Source organism: Myotis nattereri, assembly GCF_964212035.1.
Source record: "Myotis nattereri genome assembly, chromosome: 3".
Lineage (NCBI taxonomy): Eukaryota > Metazoa > Chordata > Mammalia > Chiroptera > Vespertilionidae > Myotis > Myotis nattereri.
Window position 1 is genome coordinate 189517269 of NC_138077.1, and position 21331 is coordinate 189538599.

The 21331-nt window shown below is 39.5% G+C and overlaps 1 protein-coding gene across 1 annotated transcript in view; it reads left to right on the forward strand.

Moving 5' to 3' along the window:
• The window catches only part of MAST2 (microtubule associated serine/threonine kinase 2), an 89049-nt gene that overhangs the window by 31376 nt on the left and 36342 nt on the right, over nt 1-21331 (forward strand). The window contains exon 3 of the mRNA XM_081085857.1: nt 16609-16700. Within this exon, the coding sequence (XP_080941983.1) occupies nt 16609-16700 (92 nt within the window). The remainder of the gene's footprint in view (nt 1-16608; nt 16701-21331) is intronic.

Below are 21331 nucleotides of genomic sequence, written 5' to 3' on the forward strand. Positions count from 1 at the left end.
AGCTGACAGTCATATGGATACTCCCTTGTAGGTAACTGACTGTCTTTCTCTTGCTGCTTTTAAGATTCTCTCTTTGTCTTTTGCTCTTGGCATTTTAATTATGATGTGTCTTGATGTGGTCCTCTTTGGGTTCCTTTTGTTTGGGGTTCTCTGTGCTTCCTGGACTTGTAAGTCTATTTCTTTGACCAGGTAGGGGAAGTTTTCTGTCATTATTTCTTCCAATAGGTTTTCAATATCTTGCCCTCTCTCTTCTTCTGGTACCCCTATAATTCGATGTTGGTACACTTGAAGTTGTCCCAGAGGCTCCTTGCACTATCTTCATAGTTTTGGAATCTTTTTTCTTTTTCCTTTTTCGGTTGGGTATTTTTTGTTTCTTCGTATTTCAAATCTTTGACTTGATTCTTGGGATCCTCTTGTCTGCTGTTGGATCTCTGTATATTATTCTTTATTTCAGTCAGTGTATGCTTAATTTCTAGTTGGTCTTTTTTCATATCCTCCAGGGTCTCACTAAATTTATCGGCGGTTTCCATAAAATTCTTGAAAAACCTTATAAACGTGGTTTTGAACTCTATATCCAGTCGTTTGCTTTCCTCCATTTCTGTCATTTGTGACCTGTTTCTTTGTCTCCACATTTTTTATGCTTCCCTGTGTTGGTAGAGTGGTTTTGTGTGCTAGGTGTCCTGTAGGGCCCAGTGGCTCAGCCTCCCCAGTTACCTGAGGTGGACACTCTTGGTGCACCCCCTTGTGGGCTTTGTGCAAAGTCTTGTTGTATTTATGCCTTGATTGTTGTAGGATCACTGGGAGGAATTGACCTCCAGGCCAATTGGCAGTGAGAATCAGCTGTGTCTGCAAGTGGGAGAACTTCTGTGCTGAAGACACCGCTTTGGGGCAAGACTTACTTCAGTGGGGCTTTGGTGCTCACTGAGTCTGCACCCTGAGTCTGTCCCTTATGGTTCTGAGTAGTTGTAAACTGGATGGTCCCCTTCTGACCACTGGGTACACTGGCTCTTGGATCTAAGGAGGTGCTAATTTAGCCTCTGCCTGAGGTTACCCAGCAGGAGCTACGAAGAGAACTGCAGATTCCCCTTCCTTTTTTGGAGTTTGGAGGTGCCCTGATGAGGCCCCGCTGTGAAGCAATGCAAGCTGCTGTGGGGCCTTGGGCCTTCTCTTGGAAGTTCTGGGTCTGTCTGGCCCAGCTGCAATTTGTTAGGTAATTTTCATGTTGCAAAGGGCCAGGGCATTCATATGCAAAAGCCTCTGCCGAAGCCTGGGTGGGGCGGGGTCTCAGGGAATCAAAGGGCAGAGCAAGCAGCTATGGCTGGTCCTCAGCCCTGCCCTAAGGGTCCACGCATCTCAGTGTCCCGATAATTGCTGCAAGCACCTCTGAGGGAAAGCCGCCCTCAAGTTCAGAGTTCTGCCTCCTGCCAGACAGTCCAGTTTCTCCCCGTATGAGTCCTGGGTCCCCAGAGACTGCCCGGAACCTGAGTTCAGAGCAGCCGGGATCTTGTGACTCCCTCCTGATTCAAAAAGTCAGCTGCATCCTCAGGTACCAGCCCCTTTCCGCGTGTGCGCTTGAGCCTCCATACCTTTGCATTTCCGCAGCTCCTCTGAGTCAGTGTGCTTTTCTCTTTTCTTTTAGTTGTAGAATTTACACTCAGCCAGCCTTCCTGTAGTTCTGGATGATGTCCGTTTTGTCTTTTCGTTGTATTTTTGAAGTTGTTGTGGGAGGCAGCAATTTCCCGGTGTTTGCCTATGCCGCCATCTTAGTTCCTTGGAACACTGATTCTTAAAATCTCCTGTACTACATACAAGACATTTTGTACTTCCCTTTAACCAGTAGCTCTCAAAGAAACTTGTCTGGAAGTGTAACCTGGGATTGGGCTTATAATTTGGAACTTCCAAAGAAATCATGGGAACTATAGAAGACAAACCAAATATACTACAGCTTCCCAAAACACTATGCAATCAGGAATAACTTTACATTACTTTATTTTATCAAGGCCCATATTTGTGGAAGGCCTTTGTAGTAAAAGTGTACTCCATTAAAAAAAATACATCTTTAAGATCAACCAAAGGACTTGTATGCATGCATATAAGCCTAACCAATGGACACAGACAACAGGGGAGTAGGGGAGTGAGGGCATGAGTGGGGGTGGGGGGGATAGGAGGGCAACGGGGGGGGGGGGGACACATATGTAATACCTTAATAAAAAAATTATATATATATATCTTTAGTCTCATTGGCCACTTTCCATTGATTACAAGAAATGTACTGCTTTAAGAATACATTATAGGACTATCTTATTTATTAGTTATCTAAATAATAATAACTGTGTATCAGGCACTGTCCTGGCCACTGGAAATTTAGACATGCTTAGAATACCCAGATTCTGAAGCAGTGTTCACTCTAAGGCTTTTAAATTTCTCTCCCATCTCTATTACCAAGTCTATTTAGATAGAACTCTGGGAATGTGAGCATCAACTACAGTCACCAATGGCAGAATTGTCTGGTTTTCTAGGTGGTGGGTGCATTTACTAAGGCGTGGGGGCAATTCTTTTCTCATCTTTAGATTGAGGATGGGGACATGCTGCTCCTGCCCTGTTAGAGAAATTTCCCACTATATCATATGATTCCAGGGGAGGAGGAGATTGCACTGGTTTACATTTGGCCAATTTCCCCCTCTCCTCATATCTTTTCCTTTAAAACTATTGATTTATTCCAAGCGTTCTGGTTATATTAAATCCACGGTGGTACCTTGGATATTGGCATTTAAGCTTTGGGCATATATATATATGTTTGTTTCTTTTCACTGTAAATTGTGATTGTTGCAGGAGCGTGTTGCTGAGACTTTTAGGTTTGGCTGTTTTAATCTTCTAGGAGCTGAATCACGCTTTCCTTGCATTGTTGGTGGTCTTTTTTTGCTTTAACAGAGTGAAAGGGTTCAGGATTGTCCAGTGTAGAGATAATCTGTACCTCTTTAATTTTTGTCTGGATTGAGATAGTTCTTTGCTGCACCTTGATTTAGAGTAGGTGGTGGCAATGGTAGTCAAGATGGTCATGACTAAAGAATTTGGTGAGAACATAGTCTTTGCTATAGCAGGTCTCCTCTCAAATATTTGTCGCTATGTCAACATTTTGCTCCAATCCCTATAGTAGCTCTTTTCTTTTATTTTCTTTTTCCCAGCTTTATTGAGGTGTAGCTGACATATAATATTGTGTAAGTTTTATGGTGTACTGATGTGATGGTTTGATACACATATTTATTGTGAAATGTTTACCACAATAAGGTTAGTTAACACATTGTTCATTTCACATAATTACCATTTTGTTGTTGTTCTTGTCCTTGTTATGGTGAGAACATTAAACCTCTACTCTCATAGCAACTTTCAATTACTGCAGGTCCTCAAGTCACATTGTTTTATTGAAATGCTCTAGGAACTTAACTCTTGTTTATATCAATTAACCTGTGGTAAATTGGTTTCATTATATGTCATTTTGCTTAAAGTCACAGAATCTATTGATGATGTTAAGTGAGGGCTTACTATATACAACATAGTATTGCTAACTATAGTCACCATGCTATATATTAGATCCCTGCCTAGGATAGTTCTTTTTCTTTTATAATATGTTTTTATTGATTTTAGAGAGGAGGGGAGAGGAAGAGAGAGATAGAAACATCAGTGATGAGAGAGAATCATTGATCGTCTGCCTCCTACATGCCCCCTACTGGAGATTGAGCCCAGGCAACGTGGGCATGTGTTCTGGCTGCAGATTGAACCCTGACCTTCTGGTTTATAGGTCAACACTCAACCATTGAACCACAGCGACTGGGCCTAGGGTAGTTTATGTTGTTGTTTTCTTTTATTGTCTAAAGTTTTACTAGTGCATATGTCTCCTTTTTCCCCGATTGACACCCCCCCCCATTCCCACCCTGGGTAAGCCCCCACCTCCCCAGTGTCTGTGTCCATTGGTTATACTAATATGCATGCATACAAGTCCTTTGGTTGTTCTCTAATTGCCCCCCCCCCCTGCCATTTGTCTCTGAATCTATTCTTGTTCATCAAATGATGTTGATCATTATATCCCACATATGAGTGAGATCATGTGGTATTTATCTTTCTCCGACTGGCTTATTTCGCTTAGCATAATGCTATCCAGTTCCATCCATGCTGTTGCAAATGGTAAAAGTTCCTTCTTTTTTATAGCGGCATAGTATTCCATTGTGTAGATGTACCACAGTTTTTTAATCCACTCATCTGCTGATGGGCAGTTAGGTTGTTTCCAATTCTTAGCTATGGTAAATTGTGCTGCTATGAACATAGGGGTGCATATGTCCTTTCTGATTGGTGTTTCTGGTTTCTTGGGAAATAGTCCTAGAAGTGGGATTACTGGGTCAAATGGGAGTTCCATTTTTAACTTTTTGAGGAAACTCCATACTGTCCTCCACAGTGGCTGCAACTGTCTGCATTCCCATCAGCAGTGCACGAGGGTTCCTTTTTCTCCACACCCTCGCCAGCACTTGTCGTTTGTTGATGATAAGGTAGCTCTTGATATCCTATCTGCCCACCATTTTTCTTAACCATGAATTTAGTAAGATTATACAAAATGTCCTTGTTTTCCTGGATACTTGCCTTTTGAATCATCTTTACAATGGAGCTCCACATTAAAGTCCTAGGGCAAAGAGAATGTAAGTTCCATTAGGCTTTCAACAAAAATATTCATACCTCATTGTGGCTTAGGGCAAGCTAATTAGCCTCTCTGTGCTTCAGCTTCCTTTTCTGTACAAAGGGGATAATAAAACACCAACTTCACAGGATGTGAGATAGTATATGTAATGCTTTAAACAGTGCCCAGTTAGCACTTAATAAATATTAGCTATTTGATTATGGTTTTAAATGCTTAGCTAAATTCAGTAGAGTGTGAGGAAAATCCCAAGGGACCTAAATCTAAGAGACAGAAAACACCTAACCTGTGGAAATCAGTGTTAAAACTTCCAAGGAAGACGGCCTGGGAGGGATGTGTACTAGTCTTGATATCCATGACAGGGAAAAGGGTATAAGGCCTTGGTCTTGTCTCAGGTAGGGATACCATCCTCTAGGTTAGTGTAGAATTGAGACCCACATCAAATTATGACCCTCAAAGGACTTTACCCTCAGAGAAGGAATGGACTAGGGAAACAGTTTACCTACTGGATGAAAAGAAGTTATTTAATCTCCTCTGGGTTTTAAATAGTTCTGAAAAGGAGTTTTTTAATCTCCTCTGGGTTTTAAGTAGTTCTCTTAGTAATAAAGAAAAATGCCTACCTATTGGGATAATCACTTTTGTAAGTTGTATAAATGTCTAATCACTATGTTGTACACCAGAAACTAATATAATATTTTATGTCATCTGTAACTGAAAAAATAAAAATAAAAAGAAGATATTTGCATACAAAAAGAGAGAAGCAAGTCTCCCTTGAGAATTTTTAACTCTAGACCAGGGGTGGGCAAACTTTTTGACTTGAGGGCCACAATGGGTTCTTAAACTGGACCGGAGGGCCGGAACAAAAGCATGGATGGAGTGTTTGTGTGAACTAATATAAATTCAAAGTAAACATCATTACATAAAAGGGTACGGTCTTTTTTCTTTTTAGTTTTATTGATTTCAAATGGGCCGGATCCGGCCCGCAGGCCATAGTTTGCCCACGGCTGCTCTAGGCCTTTATCTAACTGAATTTGAGGATTGGAGTTTATACTGTTGGTGTGGTCTAGGAACTGTTCTGGGCTGGTAATAACCCTGACACATAACAAATTCAAAATTTATTTTAAATGACACACCCTCAAATCAGGTAGCACAACATTCTCTTGAATAAAGTTGGACTGAAGGTGAGTTCACAGTACAAAATTATAGACCATAGAAGGGAACACTTCAGCACAAGTGAAAATAAATAGAAAGTTGAAACTGTAAGATTAGACTCTTAAGAACTTCAGAGAATAATATTATGGGTAAAATCGATAAAGTAATTATATTTAAAATGATCCTATATAATACAAGGCTAATATGCAAATCAACCAAATGGCAGAACGACTGGTCGCTATGATGCGCACTGATCACCAGGGGGCAGATGCTCAATGCAGGAGCTGCCCCTTGGTGGTCAGTGCACTCCCACAGGGTGAGCACCTCTCATCCAGAAGCCAGGCTCGCCAGTGGGCTCATGGCTGGTGAGCCACAGTGGCAGTGGCGGTGGCAGGAGCCTCTCCCACCTCCACTGCAGCGCTAAGGACCCCTTGGGGGATGTCTTGGACTGTGAGAGGGCGTAGGCCAGGCTGAGGGGCCCCCCACCCCAGTGCATGAATGTCATGCACTGAGCCTCTAGTTTTGAATATAAAAGAAGGAAACAAAAATGAAAGAAAAGACATTTAATTTTAAAAGACCAGGCAGGCATATTTAGAAAAGTATACTAATTAGACTCAGTAGTATTGCATCATTGAATTTGAAAACCCAACATGTGGACAAAGTTTGTAACATTGTATCTGGAGTGCAGCACAGATATAGAAAGATGTAAAATATGAATGAGAGCTAAGAAAAATGAAAGGTACAATAAAATGGTCCAACAGAATATACAGTATTGGGGGTGAGGCAATATTCATAGAGATAATGACTAACACCTTCCAGAATTGATTACAAACAAAATAATATGAATCATGACAAGTAGAAATAAATCCTCTTCTATATATATTGCAGTAAAATTGCAGAACCATAAAAACAGAGGTTTTAAAAGGAAGTAAACTCTCAAGAATCCACAAAAGCTGAAAGAGTTCTAATAAATGAGTTCAGCAAAGGAGTTCGCCTAAGAAAATGGAAATGCACAAATATGTATAGCAGCATCAGTTATAGTACCTCCAAAACAGAAACAATCCAAATACTCTTCAATCAATAACTAGATAAATAAAATGCGGTATATTCACACAATAGAATATTAGCCATAAAAAGAAATGAAATACTGATAAATAGTATAACATGGATGAGTCTTGAAAACATTATGTTAAATAAAAGAAGCCAGGCAGAGAAGGCCACATAATGAATGTATGAGTCTGTTTCCATGAAATACTCAAAATAGATGAATCTATAGAAACAGAAAGTACATTGGTGGTTGTCTGGGGGAAGGTACAGGTGGTTTTTTTGTTTTTGTTTTTTTTAGGTGGTGAAAATGTTCTGGAATTAGATAGCAGTGATGGTTGCACAGCCTTGTGAGTGTATTAAAAATCACTGAATTGGCCCTGGCCACGTGGTTTAGTTGGTTGGGGCATCATTCTGTATACTGAAAGATTGCCGGTTCAGTCTTGGATCAGCGTGCATACAGGAGGCAACCAGTTGATGTTTTTCACCTCTCTCTCTCTCTCTCTCTCTCTCTCTCTCTCAAAAATCAGTAAAGCCCTGACCGGTGTGGCTCAGTGGATAGAGCGTTGGCCTGCAGACTCAAGGGTCCCAGGTTCGATTCCAGTCAAGGGCATGTACCTTGGTTGCAGGCACATCCCCAGTGGGGAAAGTGCAGGAGGCAGCTGATCAATGTTTCTCTCTCATCGATGTTTCTAACTCTCTCTCCCTCTCCCTTCCTCTCTGTAAAAAATTAATAAAATATAAAAAAAAAAATCAGTAAAAACATATCCTTAGTTGAGGATTTTTTTTAAAGCCACATTGAATTGTACACTTCAAAAGGTTGAATTCTTTGGTATGTGAATTATATCTAAAAAATATAAGAAGTTAATAGTACAAAAATAAAATAAAAGTCAGCAGAGAAAAAAGAAAAATTAACATCAAAGAAACAATCCTAAGAACAAGCTTTTTAACAGTGATAACAGGAGCAATATGACAATGGAATAATGTTTTTAAGGAATTGAGAAAGAAGTTATTCTCGGCATGATGCTGTGGAATTTTATACAGCAGGTCCTCGATTGATGTTTTAATGTCTTTTTGTTACAGTTTTGATGAGATGCCTTGGAACTTAACTCTTGTTTATATCAATTAGCCATTGGTAAAATTGGTTTCATCATACTTTGTTTTTCCATAGTTCCAAGAGCCCATAGATGGCATTGAGGACCTGCTAAATTATCATTAAAAATCAGTGAGCAAAGTAAAGACATTTGTAGACAAATATTAAATTGAGGAGGTTTTTCACTATTAGATTCTCACAGAAATAATTGCTAAGGTGTATATTTGAGAAAAAAAGAAGAAAAGTATGAGATCCAAGAGGGAATGCTGAGCAAAGTAATTGGAAAATAGATGAGTAAATCTAAGCAAGCAATTATTGTATAGTACAACAATAATTAATAATTTGGCCATATAAAGGCAAAATAGACCTGAAATACTGGACCACAATGAAATGTAAATTTGGAAGAGGGTAGGGAAGAATTGGAGTTAAGATCTTTTTTTTTTTTTAAATATATATTTTATTGATTTTTTACAGAGAGGAAGGGAGAGGGATAGAGAGCTAGAAACATCGATGAGAGAGAAACATCAATCAGCTGCCTCCTGCATACCCCTCACTGGGGACGTGCCCGCAACCAAGGTACATGCCCTTGACTGGAATCGAACCTGGGACCTTTCAGTCCACAGGCCGACGCTCTATCCACTGAGCCAAACCGGTCAGGGCTGGAGTTAAGATCTTTTAATTTTGTTCAGACAGTCGTGATGCTAGTTAATCTAAGACAAGAGTACCTGTTAAAACTTTAATAATAGTAACTACTTTTAAAATATATATATTTTTTATTTATTTCAGAGAGGAAGGGAGAGGGAGAGAGAGATAGAAACATCAATGATGACAGAGTCATTGATTGGCTGCCTCCTGAATGCCCCCTACTGGGGATTGAGCCCACAACCTAGGCATGTGCCCTTGACCAGAATCGAATCCCGGATCCTTCAGTCCGCAAGCCGATGCTCTATCCACTGAGCCAAATCAGCTAGGCCAAAAATAATAACTACTTTTTTTTTAAACAAAGAGAATAAACTGTATAATTTCCAAACTATGGACCAAGGGTTAAGAATTACTTGATTGCTTTTCTCTGCCAGTAGCCCTCTTGCAAACATGGTGGACGTTCCTAAAACCCGCTGAACTTTCTGTAATAAGTGTGGCAAGCATCAACCCCACAAAGTAACACAGTACAAGAAGGGCCAGGATTCTCTGTATGCACAGGGAAAGCGGCGTTATGACAGGAAGCAAAGTGGCTGTGGTGGGCAGACTAAGCCGATTTTCTGGAAAAAGGCTGAAACTACAAAGAAGATTGTGCTGAGGCTTGAATGTGTTGAGTCCAACTGCAGATCTAAGAGAATGGTGGTTATTAAGAGATGCAAGCATTTTAACTGGGAGGAGATAAGAAGAGAAAGGGTCAAGTGGTCCAGTTCTAAGCTTCATATTTTGTTTTATTATATGACAATAAAATCTTGATATGTTCACTTCAGAAAAAAAGAATTATTTGATCAATCCAAAGGGACTTGCCATCCAAAAGGAAAGGTAGAGTAAAGGCATTTGGGGAAGAGCAGGTTGCAGTTTGTATAAGGAAATTGGGAAGGTGACACTTAAATAAAATCTTGAAGGAGGTATGGGGATTTTTGCTATTGCATAGTTGGGGGAAGGACTTTCCAGGTATAGAAAACAATTTATGTATGGTCCTAAGAGCTAGATATGTCTATGAAATTAGCAGCCTTTGGAAGGTTTTGGACAGATAAGTGAAATCTTCTGATTTATGCTTTAGAAAGGATCACTCTTGCTGCTTGTTCTGGGAACAGACTGGGGCTAGAAGACAAGAGTAAACTAGAGGGACTAGTTAGGAGGCTATTAATCCAGGCAAGAGAGAAATAATGGATCATCTTCAAACAGCACCCTTAATTGACTGAAAGAATATGTATTTTCTCCCTCTGTAGCTTCTCCATCTTCACTGGGTCATCAGCTTGGTTGCTACTCTGAAATAACATCTGGAAGTGCTGGACCTTAAATGGCCCTAGATTCTTCTCTATTTCATTGATGATACTTAATGAAACAGAAATGTGTTTTGTTTTGTTTTCATTCTAAGTTTTGAAAGGAAGTAGCCAAGTGCTAATCAGTTGTGAAGTGCTCAAGTTCCTAAGAGCAGCTGGACTCCTGGGATTGGGAGATTGGAGAGGCTTCAGGGGTTTGCAGCCATGCATCCTACTCCTTACCCTATACTGCTTCAGGCTGAGAAGCAGATTTCTCAGATAAATTTATGGCAGCTCCTTCAGGTGTTCAGATTTTCTGAGTACCTGCTAGTTACTTAAGGGAGGGATTTTGAAGGCTAGGAACTCTCTAAATATGGCCACAATTCAGTGGTACCACAGATATGGTACAGTGTGCCTTGGTCCTTGTTCCCACTATCCACTGAGATGACCATGGTAAAGATGTAAGAAGATGAAATACCAGGCCTTGCTCTGAGTGACCAAGGGATTGGGGTGGTACAGTAGTCTGCCCTTATCTGCAGTTTTGCTTTCTGCAGTTTCAGTTACTTGCAGTCAACCATGGGTTAAAAACATTACATGGAAAATTCTAGAGAGAAACAATTACTAAATTTTAAATTGTGCCCCTTTTTGAGCAATGTGATGAAATCGTGCACTCTCTGGCTCTGTCCTGCCTGGGACATGAATCATCCCTTTGTCCAGCATATCTCCACTGTATACATTACCTACGTATTAGTCACTTAGTAGGCATCTCATTATTAGGACTGACTGTCACGATATCACAGTGCTTGTGTTCAGGTAACCCTTATTATACTCAGTAACAACCCTTTCTTTACAGCATATTGTAAAAGAAAGTGCCTTTTATTACAGTATCTATAGATATAAAAGGATAATATACAAAGTGTCCCCTTGTGAGTTCGACCGGGAGTTCAATCGCTCACTATGACGTGCGCTGACCACCAGGGGGGCGGTGCAGAACAAAGGAAGGCCCCGGCCGGCAGCTGGAGGCCTCGATCAGCCCAGGCCTAGGGACCCTACCCATGCACGAATTTCATGCACCAGGCCTCTAGTATTATTATAATTGTTCTATTTTAATATTAGTTACTAGAGTCCCAATGCACGAAATTCGTGTAAGGGGCTCGGCCCTCACAGCCCCAGCTTCATCCAGAAGGTGTTCAGCTGTTTGGTCTAATTAGCATATTAGCTCTTTATTATATAGGATTGTTAATCTTTTACTGTGCCTAATTTATGAATTAAACTTTGCCACATGTTGTATGTATAGGAAAAAGCATGGTATAAATAGGGTTTGGTACTATTTGCAGTTTCAGACATCCACTTGGGGGATCCTGGAAGGCAGATGAGGGGAGACTGCTGTATTGGGCAGCAGTCTGGTTTAACCAAATGCAGTAGAGGATCAACTCAAGAGGCTTCCAGGTTACCTCCCATCAGCTAAGAGTTAGTGTGCCTGACTCTGTAAACATCTAGTACTATCATCTTACTGGAAAGAAAAAATTAAGACTTTTTATCTTCTAGGATCCTGGAGAATTGGCCAGAGTCTGTTGAAATGGAAAAATTAGCCATTTCCTAGTTTTGGATCTCAGCTGAGTCATGGCATCTCTACTGGGGTGCCTGACCTTTTTTCCCCCTGGCAGCTATTGCTGATTTGCCAAGTGAGATTATGTGTACCTTCATAAAAAGGCATGTGGCCTGGACATATGATCTTCAGTGTTTTGAATTTTATTTTAAATAAGATATGGCAAATGAAATTAGTATCAATTATCTGTCCCTGCAGTTTTAAGAAATCTTTATTTCTATACATAGGGACTTTAGTCATAATGGTTTGATATGCCTTACATGGACCAGGGGTACAGGTATCCTCTTATTTTAATACTGTAACAAATTATACTCATCCATTTATTCATTCATTTAATGAATATTTATTGGAAGCTTACCATGTGCCAGGCAGTGTTCCAGGCATCAAGGAATACAGCAGTAAACAAAGCATGCAGCAGCTCCTGACCTCGTAGAACTTAGATTCTCATGGGAAGAGAGACACCAAACAAAATGACTGTGCAAAATATATACTGTTAGATAGTAGTAAGTGCTATGGATAAAAATATGACAGGAAAGGGGGGTAAGAGAGTTTGAGGGATGGTTACAATTTTAAATAGAATGATCTGGGGAAATTTGTTGAAAAGATTGTACTTGAGCAAAGACCTGGTGGAGGTGAAGGAGCAAGCCATGAGACAAATCTAGGGGAAAAATAGGCAAAGGAAATATCATTTGTAAAGGCCCTGAGGCAGTGGCATGCTTCACATGTTCTAAGAAAAGTATAGAGGCCCATGTGGCTGGAATGGAGTTGGTAAGAGAGAAAGACAGAGTAGAAATCCAGACCATATAAAAGCCTTGTAGGCTGTTGTAAGAACTGTGACTTTTACTCTCAGTGAGATAGGGAGAATTTTAAGCAGAAGAGTGACTTTGATATTACTTGCATTAAAAAATTTTTCGCAGCCAGCCAGTGTGACTCAATGGTTGAGCGTAGAACCATGAACCAGGAGGTTCACGGTTTCATTCCTGGTCAGGGCACATGCCTGGGTTGTGGGCTCGATCTCCAGTATGGACATGCAGGAGGCAGCGGATCAATGATTTTCTCTCATCATTGATGTTCCTGTCTCTCCTCCCTTCCTCTCTGAAATCAATAAATAAATTTTTTTGCGTCTTTATTGAGGTATGATTGAAATATAATGTCTAATAGAATGTACATATTTAAAACATAATTTGATGGTGTTTGCCAAAGGCACACATATGTGAAAACATTAGCACAGCCAAGATCATCAACATATCTGTAACTCCCAAGAGATTCATCACACCTCTTTATAATCTCTTCCCTACCTCTGTTCTGGCGACCACTAATCTGCTCTCTGTCATTATAGATTAGTTAGCATTTTCTTGAATTTTATATAAATGGAATTATTCAGAATGTGTTCTTTTGTTTTGCTTCTTGCTTTTGGCATAATTATTTTGAGATTCATCCATTGTGTGAATGAATAGTTATTCCTTTTTATTGCTGAGTAGAATTCCATTGTATGGATATATTATGATTTGTTTGTCATTCACCTGTTAGTGAACATTTGAGGTGGTTTCTAGTTTTTTCCTGTCACAAAGAATAAGCAGCACATTGTTGTGTCATGCTATTTTATCCAATCTGATAATCTCTGCCTTAATTAAATATTCATTTGGAACATTTACATTTTATGTGATTATTGGCATAATTTTTTTATTTGTTGATTTGAGAGAAAAAACCCACACACATTGATTTATTGTTCCACTTATTTATGCATTCATTGGTTGCTTCTTGAATTTGCCATGACCAGAGATCGAACCTGCAACCTTGGCATATCAGGACCACAACTACGCTCTAACCAGTTGACCTACCCAGCCAAGGCTGGTGTAATTGGGTTTTTAGTCTATTATCTTGCTATTTGTTTTCTGTTTGGTCCAATTGTACTTGTTCTTTCTTTGTTATTTTTCTTCCTTCTTTTGGAATGATTATTTTTTTAAGTTTTTTTTTTTGAGAGAGAGAGTAAGAGTGAAAGAGAAACATCTATGTGAGAGAGGAACATAGATAGTTGCCTCCTATATGTGCCCCGACCAGGGGCGGGGAGCTAACTGCAACACAGGTATGTGCCCTTGACTGGGAATTGAACCTGCAAACCCTTCACTGCGTGGGCTGATGCTCTAACCACTGAGAACACCAGCCAGGGCAGCATATATTTTAAAGGTATAATCCACAGAACTTGCTGGTTGTTTTGGATCTTGGGGTGAAGAAAAGAGAAGAATCAGCAATGACTTGTAGGTTTTTACCAAGCTTCTGGATGAATGGTGGTGCCATGTAATGAGATAAATACAACTTAGGGGAGTAGTAGCAGGTTTTAGAGGGAAATTAAGAGCTCTGTTCTAGAAGTGTTAAGTTTGAGATGCCTTTTAGACATCCAGTTGGAGATGTCAAGAGGCATTTGGATATATGAGTATTGCAATCCGGAGAGAGCACAGAATTAGCAATAATCTGGGTATCAATCAGCATCATAGATTTAAAGCTATGAAACTGGAAAAATCACTTAGGTAATGAATATAGGGAGAGAAGAAAAGACATTTCAGATCAGAGCCTTAGAGTACTAAATGATTTAGAGGTCAGGAGGAGAAGGAACTAGCAAAGGAGAATGAAAAAGGAGCAGCTAGTGAGTTAGGAGGAAAAGTATTATGTTCTAGAAATTAAATGAAATATCTCGAGAAGAGTTACACAGATATTAGATTGAACAAAAGAAGCCAAATATACAAAAAATGCATAACTTATAACTCTACTTATAGGAAGTTCAGCAATACAAAATTAATATATGGTGATGTTACAGAAGACTGGAGGAAAAACCAAGCTACTCTTAGGGAGTTACATTTTAGTTATGCGCAGGCCCAGAGAAAAATGTGTCTTTCAAATTCTGGGCCCCCCCGAGTCCCCCCCCTCCACCCCCCCCCAGGCAACTTTCTTTATTTATACTTTTTCCAGTCCTTTGTCTCCCAATTTGGGATGAGACTTCTGGGCCTTCTGAGAAAGAAGGCCTGTGTGCTGGGAAGGGGCCATGAGACCATATCTCAAGGCTTGGCCTGGTGCCAGCACTGACAACTCTGTCTGGGTCATAGTTTATGGCCTCTCTGGAATGGGAGTAATCTTATTTTCCTTATTATTTAAGCAAGCAGGCGTTTACAGAAGCCAAAATTGCAGGATTAAAGTTTCAAACAGCAGTTTTTATATAAAATGGTTGGGGGACAGGGAGTTGACAGGAAAGGGGCCCATGGGAACTTTCTGGGATAGTGTAATTATTCTGTCTTTTGTTTGGTATGTTATGTGGATGTATATAATTGTTAAGGCTCATTGAACAGAACACTTAAGATCTGTATATCTTATTGAGTGTAAATTATATCCCGATTTTTTTTTAAAGAGAGTTAAAACTCTCATGATATTGAGAGATTATATAAAATGACTGAGAATGAACTGTTGTCAATAATGGCCTTGAAAATGGTGTAAACTTTTTTTAAGGTCAAGGAATAGAGGGAGACTGTTGAATTAGAGCAGTGGTTCTCAACTTCTGGCCCTTTAAATACAGTTCCTCATGTTGTGTCCAACCATAAAATTATTTTCGTTGCTACTTCATAACTGTAATGTTGCTACTGTTATGAATCGTAATGTAAATATCTGATATGCAGGATGGTCTTAGGCAACCCCTGTGAAAGGGTCGTTTGACTGCCAAAGGGGTCGCGACCCACCGGTTGAGAACCGCTGAATTAGAGGCTAGAAGTCTTAGACATTTAACGGCTACTGAAGTAATGAAGGGTGCTCATGATTGGAGTAGGTATGATGGTTTCTTAGGGAAAGGTACTTATAATTTCTCATCATAATCTTGTTCTTGAGATTGATCTCAGTCCTTCTAGTGGTTTCTCTCACATTTCCAATAGCTCGTTATGACAGTCTACCAGTCCTATAGAGTCTGGCTGTGGCCTACCCTCATAGCTTCTATAGCCTGTTTCTTTTTTTCTATCATTCTCCTCTCCTGTTACCCACTTGACTTTTTTGCTATTTCTTGAATATTCTCTCTCTATCTATCTTTTGTCAGTATTCACTCCAGTATGAGGATAGAGACTTTCTGTTCTTCCTTACTTTTTACCTCCTGTGCCTAGAACAGTGCCTGGTGCATAGTAGATGTTCAGTAAATATTGGTTTGGATGAATATAAATGGCAAGCTTCCCTAATGCCTTTTAAAGATGGGCTGACTTTCCAGCCCGGGTTCGATTCTGGTCAAGGGCACGTACCTGAGTTGCAGCTTGATCCCTGGCCCTGGTCGGGGTGCATGTTGGAGGCAACCAATCGATGTGTCTCTCTCACATCAATGCTTCTCTCTGTCTCTCTCCCTTCCACTTTCTAAAATAAGTGGAAAAATGTCCTCGGGTGAGGATTAAGAACAAAAAAGATGGTCTGACTTTCAAATAAATGTATTTCAGAGGCAGATGTAGCATGAAATGGCTTTCCATCATGATTTGGTTTTCTCCAACCACAAGAAAAAGCCTCAAACATTAACATGTAGTGGAAAACCAACTTTATAGAAGGAACCCAGGCCTGTTTTGAAGCTTATGGTGAGATGAGAATATTAATTAATGGATTAAGCAGTTAAAAAAAAGAAATTTCATAAATTAAGTTAATAGTTTAGTTTTTATGACTAGAACATTCATTTTTGTGAGATATGAGAGTATTTATGACTTATGATTTTTGTTTTCTAAATAAATTTGCAGTGGTTATTCTTCATTAGATACCATTTAAGAAGTGATTATTACCTTTAGGGAGCGCCTTCTGTTTGCTTGGGAAGCAAAAGGTAAAATGGCAATGGCAATACAAAGTAAAAGTTAAAACAGTGACAAAGGTTATTCCAAGGTGGAACATAGTGAATTATGAAATCTCACTGGTGCAAACAGTAATTGCTAACCCAGTTTAAAACAATATACTGCTCAGCCCACAGAATGGTGTCATTCTTTTGTTCCTCAGTAGCCATTTAAGGTCTTTGGGCCCATAGTATGTGGCTCTGTTTTAACTAACATTTGTGTTTTCATTGCAGTTGTCGGACAAGTAACCGCAAGAGTTTGATTGTGACCTCTAGCACATCCCCTACACTACCACGGCCGCACTCACCACTCCATGGACACACAGGTGAGTGCTTGAAGGTTAAGAAAGATGAAATGAAAGATGCCCAATTTCTTTCCTACTTCTCACTTTGTGTAGTTCAAAACATTACATTGTCACTTCATTTTGCTGAATGAAGCATACAGAGCTCATGAGCATGCTTTCTATGTGTTCCGTCAGTTTTTGACTTAGTTGTTTTGACCTGTCCACATTTCTTTTGGTCTTGTGCTTTATTTATCTTGGGGCTCAGTATGTATCCTGGGGCCATAGCCTCTGTTCTGCTGTGTTAAGAGTGCATTATGGCTCCAGTTATCTGGGGCCATGTGATAAAGGCTCGATTAACATTTGTCCTCCCATGCCCATGGATTAAAGCCAACAGTGATGATTTTCTGCCTCATGGGACTTCTGATAACTGTTCCTTTGTTAGAATGGGAATCAGTGAAAGTGAGAGAAATATTTGTTTCATATTGATATTTACTTCACATATTGGAATTTAAGCAAATGATTTCATGCATTCAGACTCTGCTCTATTTGGGCTCCTCCAGACAGTATAAGGACTGATTTACTTGCCTCTGGCTGAGGAATATATAAAAATCATGAGGCAGACAACCTAATTTGAGTTAGTCATGTATTTTGCTCTAGACATGTATTCTTATATCCCGGGAGAGCCAGATATTGTTGAAAGGGTTACTGCTTTACAGTGAAAGTTTCAGACCTAGGGGTAATGGAAATGGAGCAGACTTGAAACCACGGGAAGCCATTCAGAACTTGCTGCCTGGATTTGGTAAGCTATGGGCTTATCTGTCTTTGGGCAATAAAAGAGTACCAAAGTAGAGAAACAGTCAGCATGAAGCCAAATAAGATAGGTATGTTCCACTTGGGTTTGTCTCTTTGATTACAGTTTACTGTGTCTTTGGAGGGAGAAAAGGAGGGGGCATGTGGAGTAGTTCTTTGAGCACGTTAAGAGCCTGTTGATTCTGAAATTGATCTTTGTCCTTTATAGAAAGGTCTCACTTTACTGGGCCCAGATCCAGGTATTCATTGTGCTCATGGCCCTTTTCCAAGAATCAATTAAACTCTCAAACACTAACTCTTACATTAGAAGACACCACCAAGAGCATGGGGTGGGGGGATGGAACCCAAGGAATTGAAGACATACTTGGCCTTTAAAGCAAAGGTCTCATTGTGCTTCCATACTTTCCCCCACAAAATTGACTGGGTTATACATTAACTCAGATAGCACATTCTACCCTGGAACTTTGTAAAAACTCAGCATATATCTGACTGGCCTTTTCATCAAATAGAAGTAAATTTAGCATGTCTAGACCTAGTTTTCCAACTGTAATGTGAGTACTGGGCAGTCATTACTATTGGCTGCTCCTCTCTCAGATGATTATCTCTCTATTTAGAGTCCTGGCAGTTAGAGTTTAGGACTAAATCTTCCGTAGGGAGGTTTGATTGAGAACATCATCAGGCCTTTTCAGCCTGCCTGGGTCTGTGGACTCTAGCTTTGAGTTAATATCTGTAACATGCTCAGTTATCATCATCATAAATGTTAGTTATCATTATTATCTCTCCTCAAATCACTGCAGAAAATCCAGGTGGGTATAATTATATGTATCTACCATTGATTATCATACAAATAGTTTCACTGCCCAAATATTCTCTGTGTTCTACCTATTCATTCCTCTTTTGCCCAGTCCCTGGCATCCACTAATCTTTTCACTGTCTCCGTAGTTTTGCCTTTTCCAGACTGTCATATAGTCGTTCAGGTTGGTTTATTTCACTTAGTAATATGCTTTGAAGATTCCTCTATGTCGCCTGGCTGGTGTGGCTCAGTGGTTGAGTGTCCCATGAACTAGAAGTCATGGTTCGATTCCTGGTCAGGACACATGCTTGTGTTTTGGGCTTGATCCCCAGTGGGGGGCATGCAGGAAGCAGCCAGTCAGTGTTTCTCTCTCATAGATGTTTCTATCTCTCTATTCCCTCTCCCTTGCTTTTCCTAAAAATCAATAAAAATATATATATATTTTAAAAGATTCCTTTATGTCTTATCTTGGCTTTATGGTTCACTTTTTATTTTAGCACTGAGTAATGTTCCATTGTCTGGATGTACCAGTTTATCCACTCACCTAATAAAGGACATCTTGGTTACTTCCAAGGTTTAGAAATTATGAAGAAAGCTGATGTAAACATCTGTGCAGATTTTTGTGTGGACTTAAGTTTTCAATACACTTTGGGTATTTACCAAGGAACTTGATTGCTGGATCATATGGTTAAGAGTATGTTTAGTTTTGAAAGAAACTGCTCAACTGCTTGATACGATTTCAATCATCTTAAATTTATTGAGACTTGTTTTGTGTCTTAACGTGGTCTACCCTAGAAAATGTTCCATGTGCACTTGAATATATATTCTGCTGCTTTGGTGTGAAATGCTCTGAAGATATCAATTAAATCCCTCTGATCTAGTGTGTCATTTCAGGTGGTGGTTTTCTTGTTGATTTCCTGTCTAGATCTATCCATTGATGTCAATGGGGTGTTAAAATCCCCCACTGTGACTATTTTACTGTTGATCTCTCCCTTTATGTCCATCAAGATTTGCTTTATATATCAAGGTATTCCTATGTTGGGTGCATAAATGTTTGAAAAGGTTACTAGGTGTACCAGTTAATAATGTGAATTTTGTAATCAAAGAAAACATGATAATTTCAAGAGAAACATCATAAATAAGTGCTTTATTCAAAGTAATGTCCATTGCTAGGTACACATTTCCCCCATCTTTAGGTAATTTTTGGATACCATCCCAATAGAACTTTTCTTGTTTTGAGGCAAACCATTCAGAGACCCAATTCTCCACTTTGTACGTTTTGAAGTGCTGCGCAGAAAGTGCGTGTGCCATCTATTGGAACAAGTGGTAATCTGAAGGAGCAAGGTCTGGTGAATACAGTGGGTGGGTTAATACTTCCCAGGCAAGATCTTTTAACGCAGCGGTTCTCAACCTGTGGGTCGCGACCCCTTTGGGGGTCGAATGACCCTTTCACAGGGGTCGCCTAAGACCATCGGAAAACACATATATAATTACATATTGTTTTTGTGATTAATCACTATGCTTTAATTATGTTCAATTTGTAACAATGAAAATACATCCTGCATATCAGATATTTACATTACGATTCATAACAGTAGCAAAATTACAGTTATGAAGTAGCAACGAAAATAATTTTATGGTTGGGGGGTCACCACAACAGGAGGAACTGTATTAAAGGGTCGCGGCATTAGGAAGGTTGAGAACCACTGTTTTAACGTGTCTTTAACTGGTTTTGAAGTGTATGATGGTGCATTATCATAAAGCACAATTACTTTGCCATGTCTTCTGGCACATTCTGGTCATTTCACGATGAAGGCATGATTCAAATTGATTATTTGTTGTCGGTAGCTATCAATATTAATGGTTTCACCTGGTTTTAGAAGCTCATAATACACCATACCTTCCTGATCCCACCAAATGCATTGTCTTCTTTCCAAAGCGATTTGGCCTGCAGTCAATGTTGATGGTTGACCTGGATCAACCCATGATTTTGTGCATTTGGGATTCTCAAAATAAATCCACTTTTCATTGCCAGTCACAATTTGATGCAAAAAAGACTTTTGTGCTTTTGAAGCAACATTTTACTGATGACTTTTCGGTTTTTCATTTGCCTTTCGTTCATTTGATGTGGCACCCATTTTCCTTCCTTTAAAATCTTTCCCATTGCTTGTAAATAATCGGAAATTGTTTGCTGAGCAATGTTTAATCTTTCTGCAAGTTGTTTTTGAGTTTGACACACATCTTCATCCAATAATGCTTTTAATTGTTGGTCTTCAAACTTTTTCAGTTGACCTGGATGTTCTTTGTCTTTCACATCGAAATCATCACTTTTAAAGAGTTTAAACCAGCATTCACAAGTATCTTGAGATGGAGCATGTTCACCATAAGCTTCCCAAAGTATATGATAACTTTCTTTTTTTTAAAAATATACTTCCATTGATTTCAGAGAGGATGAGAGGGACAGAGAGACAGAAACATCAACGATGAGAGAGAATCATTGACCGGCTGCCTCCGACACGTTCCCCACTGGGGATCAAACCCACAACCTGGGCACGCACCCCCGACCAGAATCGAACCCGGGACCCTTCAGTCCTCAGGCCAGCGCTCCATCCACTGAGCCAAACAAGCCAGGGCTATGATAACTTTCAGCAGCACTTTTCTTCAAAATAAAGTAATGAATTAAAACTTCCTGCAAATGCTCTTTTTTTGGCACGACATTCAACATTTTTAAGTGTAAAAATATCTATGATGTTAACACCTTCAGCAAATTTGACATGAAGTTTTGAAGCTTGCTGTCAATACAACAAAATAGCATACATATCATATCGCATATATATCAACATATGTGTAACTACAGCTATTGAAAAAATCTGCATTAGTAAGTGGTACACCTGGTATATCCTCTTGGATTTCTTCCTTTATCATTGTGCAGTGTTCTTCTTTGTCTCTTATGATAGCCTTTGTTTTAAATAATATTTAGTCAGATATAAGTATTGCTACCCCAGTTTTTTAAAAATTTCTACTTGCATGAGATCTTTTTCTAGCCCTTTATTTTTAGTCTGGGTGTATC